Genomic DNA, 24,579 nt, shown 5'->3' with positions numbered 1-24,579 from the left:
AACTCTAATTCCTTTTCTTCTGTCATCAATTCCTCCATGTGGAGTCTCTCTGCTCACTAACCTTGTACTCTGATACCTCACACCATGTGGCCCCTCAGTGTGGAAGTGTTCAGCACGCACATGAGCATGCACACACACACACACACACACACACACACACACACACCCCACTATATGGCATCCTTCCCACCCATTCAAGTTGACATTGTGGGCAAGGGTAGCTCTCTATGAAGCACTGCCTCCTCCCTAGGCTGAGCCTCTCACACTCCCACACCGTCTGGGCCTCCACATGTTCCTACTCACACTCCCATGGATGCCTGTTTTGTCTTCTGGATGGAACTGTCTGGGAAAACTATGCTGTAGGAGGCTGAGAGAAAGAGAGTAAGTCAGGAGTCTTGCTTTCAATGTGCAAAGACATATCATTCATAGTCTTGTAACATCTCTTTGTCAGTCATTTGTCAAGCCACCAGTAGTTTGAAAACAACCCAGGAGGAAGCACTGTTACTTCAGGGGTGGTGCCTGTCACACACTGTCAGTCAAACACGTTGACCAACTTTTGAGTCTATGTTTGACTAATCCTCCACATGGTACCCCCTGTGACTGCCCCATCTCTCCAGATCAGCTTTCAGGAATCAAGTGAAAGTGGAATCCCCTGAGAGGGTTTCCTAAGATGAGGATCACCATCTTAGGATCACTGGGAGGGTTTCTTCCCAGTGAGTGGTGTCAGGAGACTTGGGGTAGAGTTTTGGAATTAGTATATTGTAAAGACTCTACTGCAGCCTGGTAGGGAAACAGTGGTGTAGCACAAACCAGGCATTTTCAGAGCAGAGATGAATTGTCAATGGCATGGTTGAGGTGGTCACAGCCTCCTGGTAATCACTTCAAAGCATTCATGTCAGGATTACATAAACAACTAAGGGTAGAACCTAGATGCCAGTCCAAGCCTTCCTGGTCAAGACCATCACCCCCTCTATTGCTATAGCAACATGATTTCGGGGTCATTTAAAAAGGAAGATGCTGGGAGTTGTGTTCAGCATCTTTCATTTGCCATAGGATACTTTCAGCTACATCACTGGTACCCTTTCTATCTCTCTAAAGAGAATGTGAAGTATCAACAGGTGAGCAGAAAGCACCAAATGTCCAGGGTTGGTGGGACTGAGTGCATTCTTCAACTAGATGTTGCCACTCTGGCCAGGATTTTGTTTCTCTGGTCCTGGAATCTACCTGCTTTTTCCTTCACATTAAGTGGGCACTGGATGATCCTGTGCCACCTTTATTTCCCCCAAGCCTTGAACTTAGTTTATTATATCCCCTGTGTAATCTAACAACCTTAGTGTATCACCCCAGTGTTGCAGAGAAACTCATCAATAAAATAGTTATATTTATAGATTTCTCAAATCCCAGTAATTCTGGGTCTAGTTTTACAGATAGAATATTCAGAATAGGAATGAATTTATGTCAGACATTAAAACGTAGGTTGAGGAAAATTAATGTCCTGGAAATATTAGTAGAAGTTTTGTGGGGGAAAGAAAAGGTTCCTGGGGGCGCTGAGATGGGTCAGTAGGTAATGCTCAAGATTCAATTTCAATATCCGGGACCCACATAGTGGAAGGGGAGAATGGATCCTTGAAAGTTGACTTCTGTCATACACACACATATACATACACACAAAAAAGAGCAAATAAATACATGTCATCACTTTTTTTTTTAAAGAAGTATCCTGGTGTCATAAAGGATTCTATGTAGCTTGATTTAACAAAATTTTATTCAGATATACTCTACTCACAAATGGAAACTTCTGGTGTCAATGGGGGACAGTTTCAGGATCTCTCTGCCACCATTTCCCAAAACACCAAAATCTGAGTAGTTTTAGGTCCCTTATATAAAATAGTGTGATATTCATTTATACACTACATACATTCTTCCAAAAATGTAAAACACTTCCAGATTATGAATAATACCCAGTACAACATAAAGGACACATGGAAAACAGTTACAGTCTATTGCTTTGGGAATAATGACAAGAGTTGTGCACGCCAGTGCAGAGAAGCCTGTTCTGATGCCTAAGATTTGTTGCATCCATGAATATAGAGTAAATATAATAATAAATGCAATAACTTAAAACAACATTGACCATTGAGACATTAGTGAGTTCTTGACAGGTTTCTAGAAAAGATTTTTGTTTGTTTATTTACATACTTTGAGACAGGATCTTGCCATGTGGCCCAAGATGGCCTCATATGTATAAACCTCCTGGCACAGAAAAAGACTTTTCTTAATGATAAAAGGAGGCCTTCAGAATCAAAGCATCCTTCCCTGAAAATGTAACTACAAATGATGTCTGGAGCCCCCACTACTCCTTCATGGGCCAGGCTACAGTGCCAAGGTCATGGGCAAAGAAAAGGAAGTCCTGTGACCTTTACTGTTCTTAAGTTGCTAAGTCAGAACTATCCTGCACTGGAAAGCCAACAGTTATTCAAGCCAGACAAGCTGGATCAATAGTTACCTTCACCTCCCGAATGGACCGCTTGAAATGCTACAGCAGGCTGTTTCGTGCACAGTCAGTATCCTGGAAAACACCAGTCCAGCTTTGTTTACTGATGCAAGTGCAGTGACCCAGACACAGTCAAACAGCTACCAAAGATGCAATTAGTGGGTCAAATAGCTGGGATCAAGGCCTGAGCCTCTGCGCTCCTGAAGCACTCAAGGCAAGATCCTGACTTTTTCCCTACACAAGAAGGGGTTTCATGCTCTTGTCATCTCACTCATGGCGAGATGGGGCCAGAAAAGAACAGACAGAGCCTGCCCAATGCTGCCTTCGAGGAAGGAAGTCAAAAGAATGCTGATCATACTACCCCATTACAATAAATAAATAGATTTTCTGGCTCCAAGCATCATCCATACTATCTGTCATCAGGTGAAAATGGAGAAAATGACAACCACCCAACATTCTGAGCACATGAGGCTCCCTGTAGATGAAGAAGGTAGTTTGAACTGCTGACCATTAATGAGCCCACTAATTTAACCCAACAACATAATCTCCCATCACTTCCTCTGGCCGAAGTCATGGTAATTTGCTATATTCATAAAGGGGTTTGATCTAGATGAAACGCGGTTGTATTTTTTTTTTTTTTTTTTTTATCATCCTGAACCTTCTGAGGGAGAAGAAGCCCTCTTCCTTCCTGTAATGCACTCATGAGCAGGTCTGTCATCCATGTTGAAATATGTTAATTTCCCCCATCTTGTCTCTTCTGTTTCTTGTTTTCAGATACAAGTAAACCTAGTCACAGCAAGCAAAAATAATTTCTATTCTCCCCAAATGTATCAATCATACAGTTAATGGTTTTGGTTTTGTTTTTTTAAAGCCATCCTACTTAATTTCTAAAAAAGCCTAAATTCAGGGAAACACTATATTGATATTTTTAAAAGACAAAATAATTTTCCCAGGATGCTTTTGGCTCCATGAAAAAAATTGGTCATTTACTATTATTATTATTATTATTATTATTATTATTATTATTATTATTATTAAGACAGGAAAGCTCAGGGCTGGAGAGATAGATCAGCAATTAGGAACACATGCTGCTTTCATAGAAGACTGGGATTCCATTCCCAGCACCTACATCCAAGAACTTACAACCACCTAGAACACAAGTTACCTCTTTCCTCCTCAGGTACCTGTAGTCACACACACACACACACACACACACACACACACACACACACACACACACACCTACCTAATGCAAACCATATTTCTCCTTTCCCAAATGGCTTCTTGCTGACTTCCCTGGTGGTGGTGGTGTGCAGGGGGGGGGCATGCTGAAGGAGGAATGGGAACTGACATCCTTCACTTTCTTACTGTTTCTTCCAAGTCCCCTTGGCAGAGTCTTTTCATCCCCAAGAGCTCAGTGGGCTGCAATAGCAGCACCTGAGTCCCCTCTGCTCCTCCCAGAGCCAGCTCCATTAGTCCTCCCTCATCCCCCAAGTGGCCCTTCTCCAGGCTTCTTAGGGATAATGATTTTAGGGTCATCCTGGGCTTCCATAGCCATAAAGGCCAAAGCTGCTTTCTGTGGTCACTATACCCATGAGATGTGTGTCCCCTTTCCAACTCTTCATAATATGTCTTCATACCAAATTATCTCCATTACAACAACTGACATCATTTCTAGCCCCTGGCATGCACTGTCATTTGTGTTATTCCAGCCTTTCGTTACACCAGAGCAAAAGCAGGATAGCTGCTGCAAAGGAGGAAGTGGGCCAGACTTCAGGGGCTTCTACACTGAGAAGGTGGTGTGACTCTACAAGGAGCTGCTGGATCGCACTTGTGAGTCACAAGTGGGCGGTGAATTGCAAAAAGCCAGAAGCAATGTTCTCCAGATAATGCAGAAAGCAACGTAAGGGCCGCAAGGACTGCAGCAGTGACCCTCACCAGTGGCTGAGAAGCCGGGTGGGTGTGAGTGGTCCTCTCTTGACTCCTCAGAACAACACACCCGTAAACTGCTACGAAGAAGGAATTCTTTTGCAGAGGTTTTCTATGCATGTTTGAGGTTGCTATCATAACACATGCAATGGACTGGACAGAATAACACAAATGCTTCAGATAACTCATTTTTGTTTTGTAAATAAACACTAGCGTCTTACTGTGCACATATAGGAAAGTTCCCTGTTGTCAAAAGAAAGTGAAAATGTAATCAGCTATAATAAGAACCGGATTGAAACATGGTAAAAACTAGTACTTTGGTTATTTTCCAGTTCCTGTTTCCTATTATTAGTGAAGCAACTAGTCTGTGAACATTCTTGCCTCTTGGAAGGCAGTTATTCAGACCTATTTGTGTCTTGAATGTGAATATAATTTCCATTCTTTGGGAAATTTTTGACAGTAGGTATCCTACACTCACATAAATGTATGTCCTTCTTTTTTTTTTTTTTTTTTTTCTTCCTTTCTTCCTCCCCCCAACTCCTTTCTTGCTTTTTATGTGATAGGGTTTCACTACGTATCCATGGCTGTCCTGGGACTCACTCTGTAGACCAGACTGGACTCAGACTCAAAGATCACCTGCCTCTGCCTCCCAAGTGCTGGAATTAAAGGCATGTGCTCCCACCATCCGGCATAAATATATGTCTTAAAGAAGTATTTAAAATGAGTATCAATGCCAACCACTAAGGTCAGCAAATACAATCTCAAAAGCAGTCTTCCCTGACCAGAGTCCTACCTGGTCCTTTTAAAAATTTGTTATGTTGTTATTGTTGCTGCCCTTTGCTGTGTGTGCATCTACAAACCCAGCAGATTTTGATTTTGCTGGTCTTTAATTTCATGTCCCCATATTCACCAGTTTGGATGCTGTGTGAAGTATTTTCATCATAGCTGCAACAAAATGCCAGGCAGCAAGAGAACAGATGATCATTTTGGCTTATGGTTTCAGCCGGTCAAGGTCGGGAAAGCACGGCTGAAATCTAAGAGGCCAGCATGGCACAAGCTCTTCACATCCCAGGGTAACTGGAAAGCAGAGAAATCAGCAATATTAGGCTATAGCCCTCAAAGGCCAGCCCCGGTGACCCACCTCCGCCAACCAGGCCCCCAATCACAAAAACACCACTGCCAGGTAAGCCTGAGTGAGACAGTTCAGATTTAACCTGTCACTGATGCATAAAAAAGGTGAGGTTGCTGGGAACTAAGGTGCGCCTGCATATTCCAGATAATGCCAAACCGGTTCCCAAATGCTATCCAGTTCACACACTAGATAGCCCTTCATCCATATAATCCCCTTGGCCCTTGGAACTGGTGTGTGTTTATCTGTTCTCTGTTCCCTTGGGTGTTTCAGCTTTTTGAGACAGGCTCTCACCCTCCTTATCCTCCAGCCACGCCTTCTGACTCTGGTTGCTCCCAGGTGGCATCAGCAACACGTGGCCAACTTTTCCCCTTACGATGCCTGTGTGGTGAGTGTTCTGTCCTGGGTGGCTTTAATTTTCCCTCTTCTGAATATGAGTGAATGAAGTTCCTTTCCGATGAAGGTCAAATACTTACTGGCCTCTTGTTCTTTTCTTCCCTCCCGCCTCTCTTTTCTTGTCTCCCCACTCCAGCCAGCTACCCATTCACTAACTGAGTTCCTTTCTCCCTGGTGTGTAGGTCTTGCCTATCCCCCTCAGCATCCCTGAGGGGCTCTTCCTTCCCTGTTTTTCCTCCGAGTAAGGGGCGGGGTGGTTGGACCTGAGCATCCCGATCCCGGGGTACCCCGCGCGGCTAGGCAGCAGGAGCGCTGGGTCCCGAGGCTCGGAGCGAGCGGGCGCGATGTTGGCCCTGGTTTCCAGGCAGCGGCGGGCGGGGCGGAAGCCACAGCGGGAGCCGGGGCTGCGGAGGTTGCGGGGCCAGGGGCGCGGCCGCTCAGCAGCACCGGCAGGTGAAGGGCGGTTCCCGGCGGGTGGGAAGGGGCCGCGCGGGGCAGGGTGTACCGAGAACTCGGGGACCTGCGCGAGGGAGTCTCAGAGCTGAGGTCCCGGAGGAAGGACCGCGCCCAGACAGGGCTGCGATCTCCTGGGCCAGACAGCCTGGTCCCTGGCTCCTTGTACCCGCCAGCGCCAGCTCCGACCTTCAAACGCCCCCCAGCCCTTAGAAAGAGGCAATGGCGAAAATCCTGAGATCCCCATGGGACAGCACCCACCTGGCCTGTTCCACACAGGGCAATTTTGGATCCGTTGTTCAACCTGAGTGTCCTTTTGCGCCCTCTGCCCTAGTGGGTTTGTCCCCAAGTAGTGGCAGAGACAGAAAGCTGGTGGTTTTTTAGTCCCTAGATACTAGAGACTGTGCCCATGCCTTTCTTGTTTACTAAGAAGTGGATTGGTCAGAAATCTCAGAGGCCAAAGCATTGTTTTGTTTTCCCCTTGTTGTTTTTGTTTTGGAGTTTTTGTAAGGGGTATTACTAGGGAGTTACTCTTGAAATGTAGCCACTTACTAAATTTATCCAAGAGGTCAGCTCTTTTTCTGAGAGAGAGAGAGAGAGAGAGAGAGAGAGAGAGAGAGAGAGAGAGAGAGAGAGAGAGCCTAGTTTGGGTGGTATTTCACTCTACTCTTTCACATTCTTCCCACATTTTCTCAGTCTGTCACCAACAACTAAATTATCATCATATATAGCCATTGCTTGTTTATTACTACCAAGAAACCCTGGGTTCTTATTTAAGAAAAGACAGAAAGAATGATCTGGATTATCATATCAAAAACAATGATGAAATGAACTATGAGTTGTTGGGGTTTTTTTGTTTTTGTTTTTGTTTTCTTGCTGGAGTTGTAGATTAAATGGTGGGCCATGCGTGTTCTATCAGTGAACTAGCCCTGACTTTTTAAGCTTATTTTTCAAGATTTGAAATACAGTGACCTCTTAAATAAAACGATGTTTATAGTGACTTAGATTTTAAATGTTTTCATACTTACCTTATTCTAAAAATATACCATGAAAAGCAAATCTGTATTAAAGCATGGCAGAATGTGATCGATCGTGCATATTAAATGAGACTGCACGCAAACTCCTCTAAAATTAGGTGGTGATATATTAGTAAAGAGGGAACTTGCAGTTAAGCAGAAAATCATTCCATGTTTAAGTATAAACACTACCTTTTGTTGTATTTGTTAAGATGCTTTCATCCAAAGACCAGAGTGTGTCCTTGGAAACCCTAGCAACAAGGTCAATATAATAGTAATTCAAGGAACAGAAATCAGGTCAAGGTATTTAATTAAAAACCGGAGTTGCCAAAAGAACATGATCAAGGCAGTCAAAATAAGGCATAGCTCCAATGGTAAAGGTTTTTGGCTCTCTCTATTTCTGTCTCCTCTCTGACACACACACACACACACACACACACACACACACACACACACACACACACACTGGCATACAGGAAGTGAGAGAGAAGGTATACCAAAAGAGAAACACTGGATAGAGATGAAAGGAAATCCAACCCCAACCATCATCTTCCAATCCTGCACGAACTCAAAGCATTTTTCTGTAAACCATCTTGTGGGTCACTATTGTAACTCTCAGGGACAGTGAGGGTTTACTTGGAATCACACTCTTAAGTAAGTTAGAAGGGACAGACTCCACTAACTCCTAGCTGCCATGCTGGCCACTCTCCTACCTAGCCAGCTTTGCTCAAAGACAACTCTGTTCCAGGTAGGTGGACTCCAGCCTGTGTTTTGAGTTACTGGGTGACAGGATTCACAAACAGTTTGGTTGTTGTTGCTGTTGTTGTTTCTTTGTTTTTAGATAGGGTCTCGTGCAGCCAAAGCTGGCCTCGCTTCAAGGCCTGATCTTCCTTCCCTCTCCAAATGCTTAGCTCGCCAGCATGCATAGACACGCCTTGTTCAGTGAACATTTTTAACAATTATTGTTTTATTGCTATTGTCATCTAATACTGACCTGAGATTGATCTCCATATAATGGCCATCAAATTATACACTCCTCTCTAGCAAGCATTTTGAGTAGCAAAAGCCTTTTCTAAAAGATGGAGCTGGCTGACGCTGGTCTAGGAATGAAGCAGTCTGTGTAAATACAGTTTCATCTGGGGAAACATGCTTTTTTTCTCTTTTACTTTCTAAACAGTAAACCCTAAACCTGTTTGAGTGCATCTGTGGCTGCTGCTGAACAGGATGTGTACACACACACACACACACACACTTGCTCTGGGCATTTGAAATAAAGCCACCAAAAGCACTGCTCACAATTAACCATTTGGCTTTGTTCCGGTTTGTTTGTAAGGAGCCCTTGGAAGCTGGAAACAGAATCTGCTTCCAAGCAGCCATTTGATTTCAATAAAACCTCATTCAATGACTCAGGCTGCTTATGGGCCCTAAATCAGATGTGTTTCTGCACAGAGAAAAACAAATCATTTTTCCAATAGGCCTTCCTTGCTCATACACTCAAAAGGGTGCATTCAACAGCCTGCAGATAATGTAACAAGGTTCTCTTGTTCACTGACATTTTTGACAAACATTGCCATTATGATTTCAGTAGCCACAGAGTAATATAAATATAATTTTTAAGCAATGCTTTTGACAGCCACAATTATAAATGTCAGCTAACTGCTCTGCTAACGCGTGTGCTCCGTTCGTGTTTATGTTTTTCAGGATGAATAAATATAAACCAATTCCCAAACTCTCCACTCAGTCTCCTGTCCATCATACCAACTTGAGGACCCAGCCCTCAGACAGACCCTTTGGGAAAGAAGACTTAAGTCGGATTTCAAAAGATTCCCTAGAATCAGATTCAGAAAGCCTCCTTCAAGAGGTTAAGTTCCAGTCCGAGGTTGAGGACAAAAATATGGAGCCTGACAGCTTAGAGGAAGCAAGCCTCAGTGAGACAGAAGAGGAAGCCAACAGAAAAGCAGCCCATGGGGCCAGCAAGGAGGACGTGGGAGCCCGTGGTGGTGTGAATCACAGGTAAGGAATGGGCCTGGGCAAGGCATGTTGTTTACTCATTTCCAGTACCTTACCAGGTGAGACAGGGTGGGCTGCCGTAGTGAGCAATGTGCAAAAGCCATCTCCAAGCAACTAAGGGATGAGGGCCTTGATTTCACCACATTTTCCCCGCCTCTTCTTCCTCCTTCTCCTGCTCCTCCACTTCCTTCTCCTTTCCCTCTTCCTGCTCCTCTCTCTCCCCTTCCTTCTCCTCCTCTTCCACCCCTTCCTTGCCCACTTCTCCTCTTTCTCCTCTTTTTTTATTTTTGCTTTTTCTGTGTGACAGAGTTTCCCTGTGTGACAGCCCTGACTGTCCTGTCACTTTGTAGACCAAGCTAGCCCTGAACTCATATAGATCCGCCTGCCTCAGTCTCCACAGTGCTGGGATTAAAGGCTTGTGCCACCAATGTCCCACCCCCCTTCTCTTTAATTAAGCAATGCTGTCATTATTAACTGGGTGTAGGAGCCTCAAGAACATACCTAGAGTACCAGGAGACCCTTCTGTAGGTCACCAGGCATAACTACCAGTCTTAGTAACTCTTCTTGTTACTGTGACAAACTACCTGGCAGAGGAAGAAGGATTCATTATTTCCCTGGTCCCACAGTCTGTCACGGTGGGAGAGAGACAGTGTGGTCTGCGATGAAGGATGCTCAGGCTGCAGCTTCATACATAAAACCAACAGAAGGCAGAGTCCAGTGGGCCCTGAAGTGGGTGTTACCATGGAGGCCAGTTTGCAAAGACCTGCTTCTCCTAAGTTAGACCACATTTGCAGTGGTTCCACAACCTCCCAAAATAGAGCTGCTGGCTATGGATCGTCTCAAAAGACAATGATGGAGAGGTCTCTGAGAGCCAAAATTAGCCCCTCGTCCTGAGCCTTTTCTTTTTTCCTCTCCTTCATTTCACTGGAGATATAAAGTTAAATGAAACTTGTCTTCATATTGGGGAGTCTCAAAAAATCAGAAAAAATGATCACAGTTGTCACCGACAGGCTGAACATGGTTGCATTTGTTTGTTTTTGTTTTTTACTCTTTTATTCTTTTGCTCTTTGGGGGCCTGCCACCCAGCTCCCAAATAAATCACTCAGAGTCTTACTCTTTCTTATGAATGCCTGGCCTTAGCTTGGCTTGTTTCTAGCCAGCTTTTCTTTTCTTTTCTTTTTTCAAGACAGGTTTTCTCTGTGGCTTTGGAGGCTGTCTTGGAACTAGCTCTGTAGACCAGGCTGGTCTCAAACTCAGAGAGATCCACCTGCCTCTGCCTCCTGAGTGCTGGGACTAAAGGCATGCTTCACCACCGCCTGGCTCTAGCCAGCTTTTCTTAACTTAAATTATCCCGTTACCTTTTGCCCATGGGCTTTTTTACCTTTCTGTATTTCTGTATTTCTTCATTCTCTGCATCTTGCTGTGTAGCTGGGTGGCTGACCCCTGGAGTCCTCCCCCTTATCCTGCTCCTCAGTCTTGTCTCCTCCCAGATTTTACCTCCTCTTTATTCTCTCTGCTAGCCCTGTTTATCCTTACTCCTAACTAGCTGTTGGCCATTCAGCTCCTTATTAGGTCAATTGGGTGTTTTAGACAGGCACAGTGACACAGCTTCACAGAGTTAAACAAATACAACATAAAAGAATGCAATATGTCTTTGCATCATTAAATGCTCCACAGCATGAATGAGTGATTAAAATAATATTCTACAACATCTGAATGGAGAAAAGGGTTTAGGATGACTTTAGCTAAACATACTGGTTGAGTCAACTGAGGGCAGAGAGGAAAGCATGATGAACCAGTTTTCCTGGAAGCTGGTGCCTTTAAATTACAGAGGGGGTATTACCAACTGCAGGCGAAAGCTGCTGCTAATAATGACTATTCATCAGTATCAGGGCTGTAGAAATTTTTAAAGGCCATTTTAACTCAGTTCTTCATTGTAATTCTGGGAAGGTGTTGTGGTTTCTACATTAAAGTTGGGGAAAATGAAACTAACAGAAGAAAAAATTTGTCTAAGGTATTTGGTTTGAGGGCATTTTTTTCTTTTGTTATTAATGTCATGTTTTATTGTTTCTGTTTGTTTTATGCTACTATGGATCAAACTCAGAGCCTTGGGTATAATAGGCAAGCAACTCTGCCACTGAGTCAGACCCACACCTGTAAGCTTTTTGACTGTGAAAAATATCCATCCTCCCCCCCCACCGCACCCCGCCAAGAAAAATACAGGGGAAAAGATGACATAACCCTCAATGGCATATTTATATTAGATTATTTTAGAGTCATAATCATAAATATAATTTAATGAGTTCATTGTTGGGGCTAGAGAGATGGCTCCGTGATTAAGAATCTGTGCTGCTTTTAGAGTTCAGTTCCCAGCTCCCATAGCTCACTGCTGCCTATAACTCTAGCTCCAGGGAGCCTGATACCTGTGGCCTCCAAAGGTGCCTGCGTCTAACTGTACATACCTATACACAGATACACAGAGATACGCATGTCTAAAAAAGAAAAAGCATGTCTCCTTGTATCTTTCTCGTATCCTTTCCCCTTCTTCCTCCTCAGAAATGATCAAAAAATATACAGGTGTGGCTGTCGTTCTTTTCGTCACCTTTTTACTTGTTCATTTCTTTCAATGGTACCTGTAATTGGTGATGATATATGAACACACACATACCTCTATTCTCTTCGGTCGGTCAGCAATATGTCTTTGACATGTTCCTGCTGTGTTTTCCATTATCTCACAAATAAGCTACATTGTGTGGAAGTGGAGCCTACCCACTTCCTACTGTAAGTCACTCTCTCACTGCTGAGATCACACACTTGACAAGAGGCACCTTGAGGAGTGAAGAGTTGGTTGGCTCACAACTCCAGGGACATAGTCTATCATGGTGGCAAGGTCACAGCAGTAGGAGCCTGAGACTATGGCATCCATAGTCAGGAAGCAGGGGTGGGTAAAGGTTACCATTCCGCTCACTGTCCTTTTTCTTTGTCCAGCTGTTTGGATGGTTGTTCTCATGTCAGTTAACTTAGGAATCCCACACGGCTATGCCCAGAGGCTTGTCTCCTACTTGATTCTAGTTCCTGTCAAGCTGACAGCTGTCTATCATATCTACTGATGAATATATTTAGGTTGTTCCATTTCTTATTTCACACAAGTGTCTGTATGCATCCTTCTGTGGCTTTTTGGATATGCAAACTCTGTTAGGGTATCTGTATGCAGAAATGCAATCATAGAATCTTAGGAGAAGGAATGTGTGTACACGGGGAGTGGGTTCCCACGCCCCACAATTGCCCAGATATCTTAAACCTCTGCTCTCTGAGGAGGTAAAACATTCTACTTTTGGTAAATTTTAATTGCTTGTTGCTCCTTGTGACCTGCGTGTTTTTAGACAAAAAAAGGTCAATTTAGGGATAGTCTTCAGTGGCTGATTAATTTTACTTAACACAACAGCATATTGTTCTATACTCGAAATTGTGGACTTGTGTCATACTACACAGTATTCCAGTGTCTAGAGATGTTACAGTGTGATTAGCTAAGACCATGGCTAGACACCAGCATCCTGGCTGATTTGTTTTTATTATAAATGTTTATATATGAAAGAATTGACAGAGCTTGGTGACAGGTGAAGTACAGAAACAAAGGAAGCCACTGAGTAAGTGTAATAACAGTTACCATGGATAGAACTTCTCTCTTAAACCCATCATTGGACTACATGCTTTACATGTGTTACCTCTTGTGGGGTCCTGGAGGGTAGGTCCTACAGCCATCCATTGTCAGTGAGGTTTCAAGAAGTTCCCTTAATGTCCACTCGTTGTATCCAGTGAGTACTTGAGCAGAACACTCACAGAATCTACTAAAAAATCTATGTTTTCATCCTGGCTCTTGATGTGGGAGATCTGTAGTCTTCATGATACTGAATGGTAATAGTTTTACTTATAGAAATTCAGACATCAGGGACTGGAGAGATGGCTCAGAGGTTAAGGACACCGGCCGTTCTTCCAGAGATCTGGAATTCAATTCCCAGCAACCACATGGTGGCTCACAGCCATCTACAATGAGATCTGGTGCCCTCTTCTGGCCTGCAGGCAGACCTCTGTGTACATAATAAATAAATCTTAATAAATAAACCAATTTTTAAAAAAGAAATGAGGACATAAGAAAGTAAATCTTTCTGTTGTTGTTTCTCATGTTTTTCTTTTTGTATGTATGACTGCTTGTGCCTACATGTACCTATGTACATCAATGTGTGAAGTCTCCACAGAGGCCAGAAGAGGATGTCAGATCCCCTGGAACTGCCATTAGAGGTGGTTGTAAGCTGCCATGTGGGGCTGGGAATCTTATCCAAGTCCTTTACACGATCAGCAAGGGCTCTCAACCACTGGGTCATCTCTCCGACCCCCAAGTCTTCTGCACTGTGCCAAGTTTTCTTGCCTGACTCCACTAAATGACCTCATTTCCCCAGTTGTTAACTGCCGCCTCTTTTTATCCCATGCTTAGCAGGCACCATACTTTAATTTTGTTCAAACTGCCCAGGAATAATTTGACTACTACATAATACCTCTCAAAAAAGATTGTACTTCCAAAAGTCAAAATTATGGTTAGATGCTTCATCTTCTGGTTCAGGGGGCCTTTAGATAATTCTGTTTTCCTCCAATTGCCCTGCCTTGGCAATGTTTAATGATAGACTGTGAACTTCGGGGCAGGGTTAAAATGGACTACAATATACCTGTTACAATATAGTGCTCCACTCACTGGATGTAAAAGGACCAGTTCCACACTACAAAGGGAAACAGAACTGAAGGATTTGTCCAAACAATGTCTCAAAAATGCGATTCAAGTGTGGTCAGGTATTGATCTTTTCTCTGCCTCGTATTAGTTACACCGTCTTTTCGTATGTGTTCTGTGGCTCAAATCTAAGTAGTTATGAGGCATGATACAAATAAATTGATCTCAGGCTCTCGACATAAAATTGAAGCAGGCTTTCATTTCTGCAAGGTAGATGGCATTCTGGAGATTGTAGTTAAAAAAAAAAAAATTAGTCCAAGTTGGCCTTAAACCAAGACAAACCTTTGCTCTTGCTTTTATAAGCAATAGTTTTAAAAGCTGCCTGACAAATCACTTAGCCCCACACTTGTGTTTCGATGCGACTAGAACCTCCAGAAGTCGAAGCCTCAGCTCAGGGTCTATGGATTAGAGAAAACCCTTTACTTAATGGAAATTGGAGCAGCGTTGACAGTGGTGAATGGATCAAGAGTGGAGAGAGGATCATCACGTGGTAATCCTTAAGTCCCACTCCGGAAGGAGCCTCATGACACTTGCACTCACAAAGAAGTAGGTCAATATAATGCCCAGGCGTCAGAAATAACCTCTTTAGTCCTGACGCCTTCTGAAATTGTGTGCATTTAAAAACAAGCAGGAAAATCAGAAGGCAGCCATCCATACCTAGAGCATGTGCTTAAGAAGGTCTTGCTTAAAGGAATATTTATATGGTTCTTTCAGCTGTAGAGCTACTTGCTTCATATGCTATTTCCTCTATCTTAGTCAGAGCCTCTAGACAGGCTCAGTTTAATTTTTAAAAACTCAGTCCTTAATACGGTGCTAGGGAGTGAACTCAGGACTTCACACATGTGAATTTCACATGTGAGCCCCTCCTTGAGCATTACCAATACTTTGCAGATGAGAAACTGAGGCTGCAGGATATGCGCAGAGCCTGTAAGCTGTTGGATGGCTCAGCTCAAGCTCTAATTGTGAATATGTAGTCATGAATCCAAAATGTCTTCCCATCAAGTACTTACTTAGCACCAAATCTGATGACCTGAGGCTGATACCCAGGACCCAGACAGGAGGAGGAAAGAACTGGCTCCCTCAAGTTGTTCTCTGACAGCCACAAGTGCAGAGGTGTGCACCCCATACACACATAAAGTGAGTGAGCCATTGTAGTAAAATATGTGATCATGGACTCCATTTTACTAACTAGTAAAACATCAAAGAGAGGGTTGTTGAAATCACTCAGCAGGTAAAGGCTCCTGCTACTAAGCCTGGGGATCTGAGTTTGACTCCTCCGGACCCACATGGTGGGGAAGGAGAAAACAAACCCCCAAAAGTTGTCCTCTGACTTCCACACTTGTGCTGATTACATATGCACTTAATAATAATAGTAATAGTAATAATAATAATAAGACTGAAGATGGAACAACCTCATGATGGACTAATCTGAAACTAGATTAAGTAAATGTGCATGTGGAATTATACATTTTTATAAAGCAACACAGTCGTCTAAAGGATACCGAGTCCCCTGAATAAGTAGACATTTACTGTATTTCTCCTTGGGCAGTCAGGTCAGGGATCACATTAGCCTTTATGCTTCTTAAGCAATTTCCCTGGGACACAGCCATGTTTCTGTTAGAGTGCTCTGTGGTAGTTGGTATGCAAAGGTTTTGTGTCCTGTTTAAGGATGCACCCTGAGCTAGGTAGATATTAACGGGAGGCAGGTAGCATGGCCAGCCATTACTAGTCAAGCATTCAAGATTCAAGTTGGAAAGGAGTGGGGGACTGACTTTTTCTTTCTTTCTTTTTTTTTTTTTTTTTTTTAACTGTAGGATACATTTTTTCCCCCTTCTCTTGGGTGCTTTAATATAATATAAAAGTCAGGAAAAGTATTGGATGATTCATCCTAGGGCTTGAGGAGGAGTACTGAAGTGATAATCAATCATTGGGAGTTTCCTTTCCTCCCGAATTTCTCCAGCTGTTATACTTCTAGCTGTTTTCTAGAACTTGGGAAATGTTTAACTTGAGACTAGTCTCCTTCCTGTACCTGATAAGGGTTGTAGATTTTTTTTTTTCCCAGCAGTTGGGAACATAAGAAAGACATTTAAAACTGGTTCTAATGTTCTAGGAATATGAAGACCATTCCAGAAAGTTCTGGGAAATAACTTTCGTTCTTTGCTCACTTGTAATGTTATTCATCTGTGTTAATTTATGTTGTCTGTTGATGGGTAAACTTTCAATTGAAGGCCATTGGTTGGCCAATCTCTTTAAATTTATTAGCCTATATACCATGTTCTAGGGGTCCTAAACGATTTGTGGGGGGGGGAAGCAGCTAAAACCTTGTTTCTTTCAGACCATGTGGGAAATAGTTCTATCAGAGTGGTGCTTTTTGTTGTAGGTATTAGCGGCTTACTCTTTACATTCATTCACTCATGGGCTCACTGACTTCTTCTCAGTTAAACCCTGATGCGTTCCTCAGAGCAGGCATGGTGCCATCATGACAGGTGGACTGCCATAGAGGAAGTAAGGAGTGTGTGGGAGCATGGATTGTATCTATTAAAGGCCAAGCTGCTGCCGGAAATGCTGAAACTGCAGAGGCTCATGGGGACTCTCCACTGTTGCCCTCATCAGGGGTCTCTCCTCTGTTGCTCCCAGAGACATCCACTACTTCCTTACTCATTTGTTTCAAAACTGGGGTGTGTTCTTTATGTTCAAGTAAGTAAAAGTCATAAGAAAAAAAAAACTTAGAAGGTACAATTTATTACCCACGATCCTGTGAGTTTATCAAGAAGATTATAGCAAATTACCAAAAGGATAGTTCAATTTATTACCTATTTCCACCTCCTTTTTTTTTTTTTTTTTTTTTTTAATTTTTCAAGACAGGGTTTCTCTGTGTAGCTTTGTAAACCAGGCTGGGATTAAAGGCGTGTGCCACCACTGCCCTGCTTCAACCTCCAATCTTAAAACAAACGACAACATATTTGTGTGGGGGAGCACACGTACCATGGTGCAGTCACAGAAACCAAGATAACTTTGGGGTCTTGGTTCTCTCCTCCTATCACATGAGTCAGGGGGATAGAATGCCTTTATCTGTGGAGCCATCTGGTCATTTGAGGCAGACTCTCAAATGTGGCTTAGGCTGGGTTTGAACTCACAGAAGTCCTCGCTGACTGCTGGGATGCCCACCGTGAGTCATCAACCCCAGTTTAATGCGTTTTTGGTTTTGGTTATTACAATCTTGTTAGTGTTATTTTTTAATGTATTGCATTTAAATTAAGTGATTTTCCTCAATACCAGCACCAAGAAGGTTTGCACAAAGGCTCACCCTAACTCATACAGTGACAGATGCTTAGGACATTTTTAGAGTCTGGAAGGTCAGCCACTTTTCCTGTTATACAAAAGGAGGAACCATGACCTAGAGACATAGAGGGACTTGCTCAAGCTCACAGCTTTGATCAGCAGGTGGCAGGACCTGGCCACAGGTTGTCCTACTTACTTTCCTATTCCTGAGAAGAGACACTGTGACTAAGGGAACTTTCTGTAAAAGATCATTTAATTGGGGGGTTTCCTTACAGTTTCAGAGGTTGAGTCCATGGTCATCAGCACGGCGTCAGGCATGGCACTGGAGCCGTAGCTGGGAGTTTACATCTGGTCAACAAGTCTGTGGCAGAGAGGCTAGGCCTGGCGTGAGCTTTTGAAACCTCAAAACCCACCTCTTCCGCGGTTACACTTCCTAATCCTTCCCAAAGCAGTTCCACCAAGAAGGAACCAAGCATACAAACACACGAGCCTACAGTGCCCATGCTCATTCAAGCCACCGCACAGAGGTAAAGACCTGTCTGTTATTCTCCCATGATATCAACTATACATTCTAATACCATTAATCTGTAAAAATGACACTGTCTAAAGGAGGCATAAATACCCAAAAGTCTTAAAAGTTGAGGCCTCGGGCCGGGGATGTGGCTCAGTAGGTAGCTTGCTTGCCTGGCATGCACAAAGCCCTCGGTTCAATCCCCAGCACTGCAGGAACTGGGCGTGGTGGTGTATATTGTAATCCCAGGTCTAAGGAGTATGAGTCAGGAGGAACCAAAGTTCATTCTAATAAGAAGTTCAAGGCTAGAGACCCGTCTCAAAAGAAAATGTCTCTACTCTTAACCAGTGTTTTTGGTGACTAAAAGGAACACCCAAACTTCCCATAGAAAATGTCCACAAGACATGGCACAAACACTCACTTCCAGAGACAAACTGTGGCTCCAAATGCTGTACCACAATTGCCAGAAATTTTGGGGAGCTCCATCTTACTGGTGAAGAAGGAGGAGGAAGAAGAGATGGCTCAGTGATTAAAAGCACTTGCTGTCCTTACAGAGGACCTGAGTTCCCAGAACACACATCCTGCTTCACAGGCCCCTGTAACTCCAGTTCCAGGGGATCTGATGCCCTCTTCTGGCTGCCTCAGGTATTGCATGCAAGTGGTGCATACACATACACCCATACACAAGAAATAAAAATAAATAAAAATTAATAAGAGGGAAAGGTTGCTCCTTTTTGAATTAGGCATAGGGGTTCAGGAAGCAGCTACAGAGAAAGGGGGAGCTTCAGAAAAAAGTTTAAAAAGAAAAAAAAAGACCAAAGTACCAGAGAAAGAATATTTATGCTCTCCCAACATGTAAAAGAAATAGATGAAGAAAGAAAAAGGGGAAAGAAATTACACCTTTTTGAGTCAGGGCCTCAACTTTTAAGACTTTTGGGTATTTATGCCTCCTTTAGATAGTGTACATTTTACATTTTAAATATCAGATTACAGGTATTAGAATTTATAGTTGACATCATAGGAAAAAGCAATAGACAGATTTAACAGAGCCCCTTGGCAGGCCAGGAGTTACTGCCTGAAAATCAAGGTTTCTGGAAAGGAAAGGTACATTAGCTTATTAAAGGGATGAGTGCCCTTTCACATGGCATTAAAGGAATTCTCCTTCCTGAAGGGTGGTTCCTTAGCCCAATGACTGACCCACCCAACTGGACTAACTCTTTTGTTTTGAGTAGCTTGGAATATTAGGTTCATGCCAAAACCAGTGGTAGACTCCCTTTGACCAGGGGAAGCCTTTCCTTAATGGGATTCAGCAGAGCCCTGGTCAGGACTATTGTAAGAAAGCGGCATTTCTTGTGACTGTGGAGACTTCATTCTGTGTAACTGGCATCTCAGGAGAAGCAAGGGCCTAAACTTTACACTGAGACCACTAGCATGTGCTATTTAGATCACCGATTTTCCCTTTATTCACAGGTCTGCCTTGAATTGAAATTCAAGTCCTAGCTATAACTTGGGACAAATGCCTGGCTATAACAGTCACAAATATATTGGTGAAGCCCTGTGTGGTGGCACACACCTTTAACCCCAGCACTTGGGAGCAAGAGGCAGGTGGATCTCTGTGAGTTCAAGGCCAGCCTGCTCTACATAATGAGTGCTAGGATGAGAGCCAGGGCTATATGGAGAGGCCCTGTCTCAAAAAACAAAATCAAACAGAACAAAACAAAACCAGCGACAAAAGAACATACATCTGTTTGATGGGGTCGGGATTTGGGTCAAAATTATCTAAATGTAATTGCTGTATGCTAAATTCTCTAACAACTAACCCCTTTCCTTTGAGTATGTTTCTATAGACAACTTCGGTTACCTTCAGTTCATTAAGCTATTGTTTTTCTATTAAAATGTTGAATCACTTAAGTAAAAATAAATGCCTCCATTAAATGAAAATCTATGGATTACAAATAGTCTCCACAAAGTGTGTTTGTGGAATCATTTTACTTCATATGTGCACAGGTAACTTTTTAAGTCTTTGGATTCGTTGCATGTGATTTCCTTATAAGCTATTGATGAGAAGAACAAAGCGAGGCAGGATTTGGGGACCCTCAAAAACAATTGTGTTTTGTGGCCCCTTTAAAGAGCATCACAAACTCTACACTTAAACAAATACTGAATTTGCTGCTCGTGTGCATAAAAGATTTAATGGCATATAAATTGGGAATAATTATTCTGTTTCAAAGGATTAAATGAAACCTAAATCAGTAATAATATGTGCAGTTTCAATCTAACTGCCTGCTTAACATAAAGTGGCAAACAACGAACAGCTAACTGACGATGGGTTTCGCTTTTATTCCCCTCCTCGACAAGCAAAATGGGCAGTTATTGAATATTTTATTGTGAGTGCAAAGGATGTTAATTGAACTAGAAACATGCTCTAATTTTAGTAATTTTTTGATTGAATACAAACCGAATATGAGGCTCTTCATTAAATGGAGATTTGATTTTATTTTGTTTGAAGTTATCACAGCACGGACTCAAACATAGTCCATTAAAGGCAGCAAAGACCCCACCGAATGCATGTGAGATGCTCCCCCCTCCAGCCCCTCTCCTCTCTGCATCCATTTTAACGCAAGCCCCTGAAGAGGAGCCCCGACATCTGTTGTCTGAAGGGTAACAAAGGAGTAGTGTGCCCATTGTCTGTGTGACCTTCCTGTCAGATGAGGAGGGGAAGAGGTGCATGTTTTGTGTGCAGATGATTGCCTGTGAAAGAGCACTTCACACTCATTTTGTCCCTGCGTGTTGACCCGGACTGTAAAACACAATTGGGCTCCTTAGCACACGAGCTCGGTACAATGGGGTCCTTTAGTATCATGTACTGTTTCGACAATTCAATTTGTTTCTGGGAAGCATTACAGGTTTTCATGCACATGATTTTGAAAGGGGGAAAAAAAGCCTCCCATTGGTTTCAATGTCTTTCATTTGAAATGGGCAAGGGAACGTCTGGAGACAGCCATTGCCGGTGTATATGGCACTGTGTGGTTAAAACTTTCGTGGGAGCCATAGTTGATTTGGTTTTATTTCTGTGTTAATACACATTTTCTTTGGTGCTTCCCTTCTGACAATGGGTTCAGACACATGTTTCCCAGCAGCTAGTTTAGACATTTCCCACAGAATCTAAGTTGTGACTAAATATATGGATTTTTTTTTAATGGGTGTTATGTCTTTCAAGCCACTAGGGCACTACTTAGAGCCTCATACCCTTAAAATATCTTAAGCCCTGGGAATTGAAGGATCCCTTGAGCTCCATCAGCAGGAAGCATAGTACACAACAACTGTGTTACATCCTGGAGACCGAGTGCAGTTGGCAGTGAGTGAAACCTGGTGGCAGAGCTCGTTGCTGTGTTCTCTGGGCTGCTGTTTCTTCCATCCCTACTCTGTGACAGGCACAGAAGTTAATTAGACATTCACAAAGTAACCAGTGGCACCAGAGGTGAAGGGCAGGTGATTCTGTTCTAGAGCTGTTGTCCTTGCACACTCTGCTGTAGCATCTCCCAGAACCAGAAAACTCCACACCATCATGCAAAGAAGGAAAGCATCCTGTGCGTACAGGTGGCTGTCTGCCATCGCTGTGTGATGCGGGTTCAATGCTGAGAGCGGTCGAAGCTTCCAGTGTAAGCACAGGCCATCTTGTGGTGTTACTGAGGGAGAAACAGTGATGTCTCACTTCCTCAGAGATGGACCATTGTCCGTCCCTCTGGAGTTTTGCTGGGGAAGAGCCTGTGTAGGAAGAGGAAAATCCGCCACCTCCGAAGGTTTTCCACCTTCTTAGGACAGCTGAAAAACTCGCAATGAAAACTTAGTAAAATAGACGAGTGTTGGCTTCTTGTCCAGTTTTTGCTTTACATTGAATCAAAGAAATCTAGGGCCACATTAAAATAGGTAAATTAGCATTATAGAGACCATTAGTTTGTTTACCCAGCATAAAATTATGCCCTCTGTAAACGGGAATATCAAATAGCATAAAAAGCTGGGTGATTTACATTTTCTTTTTGATTAGAGGACTGCATCCACTGTCCTCGGCATGGAAAAAAAATCTCTCCCATTTAGCTTCTGAAGATCAAAGAGGCCATTAAATATGCCATATTACCAGCTTTCTTTCTTTTTTTCTTTCTTTCTTTTTTTTTTTTTTTTTTTTTTCAGTTAAGGCTAGAGGGCTATTTTACAGATGGAGACTGTCATGGGCAGAGGAGAACACTTTCTTTGGGTTCTCGTTTACTTCCCTCAGACAGGACCATGTGTTTAACCTTAATTAAGTGAGAGTGTCCTAGAACTTGAGGCCCACAATGACCTGTCCCCTGAGGTTCGTATGCATGGCCCTGACAATCAAGACACTCTGAGTCACAGTCTAAGTCTAAGTCTTGTGGATTTTTCTGTGGAACGTTTGATAAAAAAATCTATGGATAAGAGGAAGGGAAAACCAAAGTTCCCGAAAAGAAAGATGAGTCTGTGTAGAATTCAATTGAGATAAAAACCTGACTCTCCTCCTAGGAGGAGACATTCAAGGCGACATTATGTACTTCCCTTCCTAGAGAGAAATACGCAGATATGCATATGACCAGCTAAAGTGTAGTTTGTTAAGTTTCCCCTTTCCTTCTTTTCCTCCCCACCCCCCGCCCCTCTCACTTCCTTTCTTTGGGGGGGCATGGTTTCATGTCGCCCAGGCTGACCTTCAAGGAACCATTTAGTCAAGGATGGTCTTGAACATCTGATTCTCACACCCCCCTCCACAAGAGTCTATACCACCAAGCCTAAAGCTGGGAATAGAATGCTAGGCAAGCACTCTGTGGTTGAGCTGCAAGGCCAGCTGGCCGGTGTGAATTGAAGTTTTGCCTTCCGCAGGAGGCTCTGCATAAGCGATAGGACTCTTTGAACCACAGAGACATGCTGGTTTAGCATTGTTGACATTTCATTTCTGACTCTTTCCTTGCTTTTAGAATTTAGTTGGTGTCCATTTTTACTACAGAGTTCAATGAACTTGAATCGTCAGACCTTTTCTGCGGTTCTAAATGGAGTCTTAGCTGCACCTTCAACCATCTAGATATCAAAAGGGAAATGAGAGGGGACAGAATCTGAGATTGAGTTTAAATAAAATGATGAAGTGAATAGAACAAGTGAGGGGTGTGTGTGTGTGTGTGTGTGTGTGTGTGTGTGTGTGTGTGTGTCTGTCTGTCTGTCTGTCTGTCTGTCTGTCTTCTGTCTCCGTTGGGGACCGTTCCTTGAGGGCAAACCCCTGGGGATTTACCTAAGTTAAGTACTTCTCATTTCTTTTCTGCTTTGCACAGCCAGCATCATGTAGAAGACAAATATTCAGACCTTCGGTATGATCCCAACTGGAAGAATAAGAAAGAGGAGGTGCAGCCATTGGCTGTGGAAGCCTTGCCAGGGTCTGCTGATAGCTCTTCAGACAGCCTGCCTGCGGCTCCCGTTTACCCTTCCAGGGAGCCTTCAATGGGACTCTCGGTAGGAAAAGGCAAAAAGAAGAGGAGTCCTCAGAGCGAAGTCTCCTTACTTGGAAGCGAGTTCCTAAGCCCAAACTATGAGTGTGGCACCCGTCAAAATGAGTCCTTTTCAGAACTCAGCGACAGTGACCAGGAGAAGTCAAGCAACCTATCTCAGTATCTGAAGAGCTCAAGTTCACATAATGAAGTCTTCCTGCCTGGATCACGGGGGCCCCGGAGAAGGAAGTCCAAACAATATTTTGTGGAAAAAAACAAGCTGACCTTGGGCTTGCCGACTCCTAAACCAGACTCTTACCTTCAACTTCACAATAAAAAACGAGGAGAGACCCGCCTGGAACAGGTGAGTGGCGCAGCTTTAGCATCCCTTCTAAGTTGCCCTGGGATTTGTGTTTGTCTGAAATGAGTCCTTTCCTTCTGGGCGAGGGTGCCATAGTAACCACTTGCCCTGGTAAAGCAAATGCGTCCATACCAGTGCGTGCTGTCGCCCTGTTCTGCCACTTCCTCTGCTGCTTCCTTCTCCTCTCCCCCCACCCCCTCCTCCTTCCTCCTGTTCTTTTGGATATACATGTGTGTGTATGTGGTTGTAGGTGAGGTCAGCTAGCGGTAATCGCTTCTCTTCTTCTACTTTGTGGATCCCGAGAATCCACTTCAGGTCACCAGGCTATGTGGGAAGTGCCATCTTGCTAGCCCAGCTGCTTCGTATAATGTGAAAGTTGTAACTCTATAAGTTCTTAAGAGCAAAATAAAACACACCTGTGGTTTAGAGTCCTGTAACTGCTAAGACTCAATTACCCTAAAACGTCTCCATTCCAAAGACCCATGAAATTTTTTAATGTTTATTTTATGTGTATGAGTGTTTTGCCTGAGTGTATGTCTGTACCCTCTGTGTGTGTGTGTGTGTTGAGATTTATTTATTCTGTGTGTTCCAATAGATGAAATGCAGGGCTGAGCATTTAAGCCCCATGTTGCTTGTCTTTGTTGTCACCTTAGCATTGGTTGCAGCCTTTCAAAGTGTCTCAGCATATTGGAAGTAACATGACACATTCACCCCTAGAACCACAGCTTGCAT

The 24,579-nt window shown here is 43.3% G+C and overlaps 1 protein-coding gene across 1 annotated transcript in view; it reads left to right on the top strand.

The window, feature by feature from the left end:
* Nucleotides 1–5,827: 5,827 nt before the first annotated feature.
* Nucleotides 5,828–24,579, top strand: part of Jhy (junctional cadherin complex regulator) — a 55,101-nt gene continuing 36,349 nt past the window's right edge. The window contains exons 1-3 of the mRNA XM_051197163.1: nt 5,828–5,940; nt 9,119–9,430; nt 23,334–23,850. Coding sequence (XP_051053120.1) covers nt 5,930–5,940; nt 9,119–9,430; nt 23,334–23,850 — 840 coding nt within the window. The 5' untranslated portion in view covers nt 5,828–5,929. The remainder of the gene's footprint in view (nt 5,941–9,118; nt 9,431–23,333; nt 23,851–24,579) is intronic.

The sequence above is a fragment of the Phodopus roborovskii genome, unplaced genomic scaffold (assembly GCF_943737965.1).
Source record: "Phodopus roborovskii unplaced genomic scaffold, PHOROB, whole genome shotgun sequence".
Classification (NCBI taxonomy): domain Eukaryota; kingdom Metazoa; phylum Chordata; class Mammalia; order Rodentia; family Cricetidae; genus Phodopus; species Phodopus roborovskii.
Note: the sequence above shows the minus strand (reverse complement) of the source record. Positions and strands in the feature narration are given on the sequence as shown.